This window comes from Eptesicus fuscus, chromosome 1 (assembly GCF_027574615.1).
Source record: "Eptesicus fuscus isolate TK198812 chromosome 1, DD_ASM_mEF_20220401, whole genome shotgun sequence".
Classification (NCBI taxonomy): domain Eukaryota; kingdom Metazoa; phylum Chordata; class Mammalia; order Chiroptera; family Vespertilionidae; genus Eptesicus; species Eptesicus fuscus.
In genome coordinates, this window is record NC_072473.1 from 101,673,888 (window position 1) to 101,677,979 (window position 4,092).

A 4,092-nucleotide genomic window follows, 5' to 3' on the forward strand; every position below is an offset into this window, starting at 1 on the left:
CCTGCACCCTCTCCCAATCCGGGACCCCTCAGGGGATGTCGGAGAGCCAGTTTCGACCCTATCCTACAGGCAAAGCCAAGGGACCCCACTGGTGCACAAATTCATGCACTGAGCCTCTAGTATTATATAATTTAAACAGACCATAAATTTTTAATGGAATAATATTCCATCATATGGAAATAGCACATTTACTTAATTATGCCCTTAAAATTAGACCTGTAGGTTTTCTGTTTTTAACTATACCAGATATCTATGTGAGGAACATCTTTCGAATGAACTATTCACATTTCAGTTATTTCCCTTGAGTAGATTCATTGAAGTGAAAATACTAAGTCAAAGAGTACAAAACATTTTTATATCTCTTGATATCTATTGTAAAAACTGTACTTATTATATATTTATGGCAGCATGGAATGATAGGGGGAAAAAGTCAAAATACATGGATTCCATGCCCATATTTAGTACTTGCTTCTTAACCTCTGATTAGGTAAAAGCTGATGTAAAAACATACATCTTATCTAAGTCACAAGGTTATTGTGATAATCAAATGAGAATATAGATCCTTTGGTCACCATAAACGTTACTTCCTCAGGAATGTTTTCATTAACTTTCCAGACTCTCACAACGCCCTATATTACTTTTCCTTCATGGCCTTATGAAACTTACAAAAAATTGTTCAAATATTTGAACATTGTCTGTTTCCCCCAGATGATTTTATGTTTCATCAAAATATGCTGTAGTACACAGTTGGTACCCAATAAATATTTGTTGAACAAATTGATGAATACATGAATGAACGAATGAAGTGACAACACTTTGTAAACTAAATCATTAGACATTTGTAAGGTATTTTATTTTTATTATTAATTTGTATTACCATGTAGATAATTCTAAATCTTTAGAGATTTCTTGCCTAATCAAAATTCCATTATGTGGCTTTAATGCTTATAATGCCAACCAGAGGTATGAGTAGCTCCTTATAGGAGCTGAGGCTTGGAAAACCAAGTAGTTAGTTCTCTAGATCAGCATGCTGGGAGTTAAGGAGTTGTAGTCACCATTAGTCAGTCACAAGGCAGTGATAGGAATCCAAGAGGTCAGTGATATTTGAAGCAGGTGGATCCTGGAGGTCAGAAACAAACTAATGGTAAATGGTCTAGATAGTAAGGTGACAAACTGGAGAATGGTCAGAGATAAGGAATTAAGGTAGATGAGAGAGTTAATTTCCATACATCACTACTCAAAGCATGGAGTTATGAATATGATTCTAAATTAAAGGGTACTTGAACTCAGTGCTCTCATAGTATTTCTACCCAAATTGAAAATGGCATGAAGAAGTGTTTGTGCCTAGTCCCATATACATGAGCAAGGGATTGATAGTAGCTAGTTAAGGAATAAGATCTATGAATACAAACACATAGGTTCTGACAGTGACAAGATAGAGTAAGACCGTTTGTATATAAGGTTTTATAATAGTCTACATATAAAATTAGAACAATTAAACTTTGAATCTCATAATTATCATCTTGATTTTCAACAGCACATATTCTAATATGGTGGTTAAAATCATGGACTTGAAAGTAGGCTAGTTGGGTTCAAATTCTAGCTCAATCATTTATTAGTTGTATCTTTTGAACAAGTTACTTCACCTTTGTGTGCCAGTTTCCTCATCTGTAAAACAGGGATGATAGTACCTACCTCAATAGGTTTTTGGGAAATTTAAATAAGTTGATGTATATAAAGACCTAAGAACAGTGCCTGGATATAATAAATGTTACATTAAGTGTTATTATTATTATTATTTTAGTCACATAAGGCCAAACAAAAATTGATGTTATAAAAATGGATAAATACACTGTATGTTTTCCACTGTAATGTTAACTTTAGCTAAAATAATAAACAGTCTCTCAATAGTATTTTTCATTAAAATAAGAATTTCACCTGCACCTAAACATAGTTGACTATATAAAAATTATAAGCATTAGTAAAGTAATAAGCATTATTACCATGTAGATAATTCTAAATTTAAAATAATTGCAATCATACTGTATACAATAAAGTAGCAAAATTTATCATAGCAATCCCATATATGTGTTTATTCTATAGAAGGTATTTTATGAATATATTCTAAAGTTGTAAAGAATAAATACACATTTCCTAATAGCAAAACCCACTATTTTCTGAAGCTAATTCTACTAGAAGCAGGAATATTCGAGTTGGAAGACGTGTCTGTGGAAAGATCTGAACATAGACTTGGGAAGACTAATTTAGAAAAAGTCTGGACCTGGGGAAAGGCTGGAAGACCTGAACTATGGAACATGTTAGAATACCTGGATATCGTAGACACAGGAAGACCTGAATGTTAGAAGACCGGTACACTGGAGACAGAAGACGTGGATTTTGAGCCCATTGTTGGAAAACTGGGTAGTTTTCGGAAGACATGGTGATGTTGGAAGACATGGAGTTGCTGGCAGACGTGGAGATGCTGGCAGACGTGGAGATGCTGGCAGACGTGGAGATGCTGGCAGACGTGGAGATGCTGGAAGCCCTGGAGATGCTGGAAGACCTGGAGGTGTAGGAAGACATGAATTTTCTGGAAGATGTGGATTTTCTGGAAGACGTCACTTTGTTGGAAGACGTGGGTATGCTGGAAGCTATAAATTTGATGGAAGATTCAGCTTTGTTGGAAGACCAGGGTTTGCTGGAAGCCGTGGATTTTCTGGAAGCCATGGATTTGATGGAAGACGTGGATAGCCTGGAAGACCTGGAACTGATTGGAAGATATTGATTTCCTGGAAGCCATGGCTTTTCTGGAAGACATGGATTTTCAGGAAGACCCGAATTGTCCGGAAGATCTTGACTGTTTGGAAGATGTAGATTAGCTGGAAGACCTGGAGGTTACTGGAAGACGTAGATCTCAAGGAAGACATATATTTGCAGAAGACCAAGACTAGGTGGAAGACATGAATTTTCTGGAAGACGTGGCTTTATTGGAAGACTTTGATTTGGTGGAAGTCATAGATTGGTTAGAAGACCTAGATTTTTCTGGAAGATGTGGATTGTCTGGAAGACCTTGAAATCATTGGAAGACACTGATTTTTCTGGAAGACGTGGATTTTCCTGGAAGATATGGATTTTGTGGAAGACCTATAATTGCTGGAAGACTGGATTTACTGGAAGGTGTGGATTGTCTGGAAGACGTGGTTTGTTTGGAAGACGTGGATTGTCTGGAAGACATGGATTCTCTGGAAGACTGAGATTAGCTGGAAGACCTTGATGTTGTTGGAAGACTTGGAGTTACTGGAAGACCTTGAGTTGTTGGAAGACCTTGACACTGGCGCCATTGGAAACCCTGGACATTGGAGACATTGGAAGCACAGGATGTTGGAGACATTGGAAGCCTTGGATTTTGAGGATATTTGGTTATTCTGGATATTGGAGACTTTGGAGGCCCTGAATGTTGGAACTCATGGATATTAGAAGCCCTGAGCACTAGAGACATTGCAAATCCTGGACATTTGGGTGCCCTAAACATTGGAAGGTATTGGCAATAGAAGATCTAGACAGTTAGCAATTCTAAAATCAGAAACCCTGGATATTGAGAGACATTGGAAAATCTGAATATTGGTGTACTCATATTAAAAGACAGAATTTGAAAGATGTAATTTTAATGATGTTGTAAGTCAAAGATATTGAAAGCTCTGGATATTAAGAGACCTAGATTTTAATATATCAGGATGTTAAGAGACATAGTTACTTAGATATTGGGGATATTTGAACACCTGAATGATGAAGGAGCAGGTTCTTGAAGATGTTGAAAAACTTGGGCATTGGAGAATCTGGTAATTTTATAAGACATTATAAAATCAGAATTTAGGAGACATTAAAAGTTGTAGGAACTGTATAATGTAAATGCTGCACTTGGATACAGTGAAATCTGAGCTCTAGAAGACTAGTATATAGGAGGTAACAGAGAATTGGAAATATAGTAAAAGTGGAAGTTGTAATTCTGAACTCTGAAAGATAAGACCTATAACTTAAAGGCTTATTGTTGGAGATTTTAGAAGACCTAGATTTTTAATTATCTTAATATTA

General features: G+C 36.2%; 1 protein-coding gene across 1 annotated transcript; it reads left to right on the forward strand.

The window, feature by feature from the left end:
* The first annotated feature begins 2,315 nt into the window (after window positions 1–2,315).
* LOC103298456 (cerebellar degeneration related 1) lies at window positions 2,316–3,074 on the forward strand. Its single transcript, XM_054719719.1, is given in 4 exon segments — window positions 2,316–2,336; window positions 2,426–2,770; window positions 2,772–2,894; window positions 2,952–3,074. Coding segments are annotated over 4 exon segments (612 nt in total).
* Window positions 3,075–4,092: the final 1,018 nt, after the last annotated feature.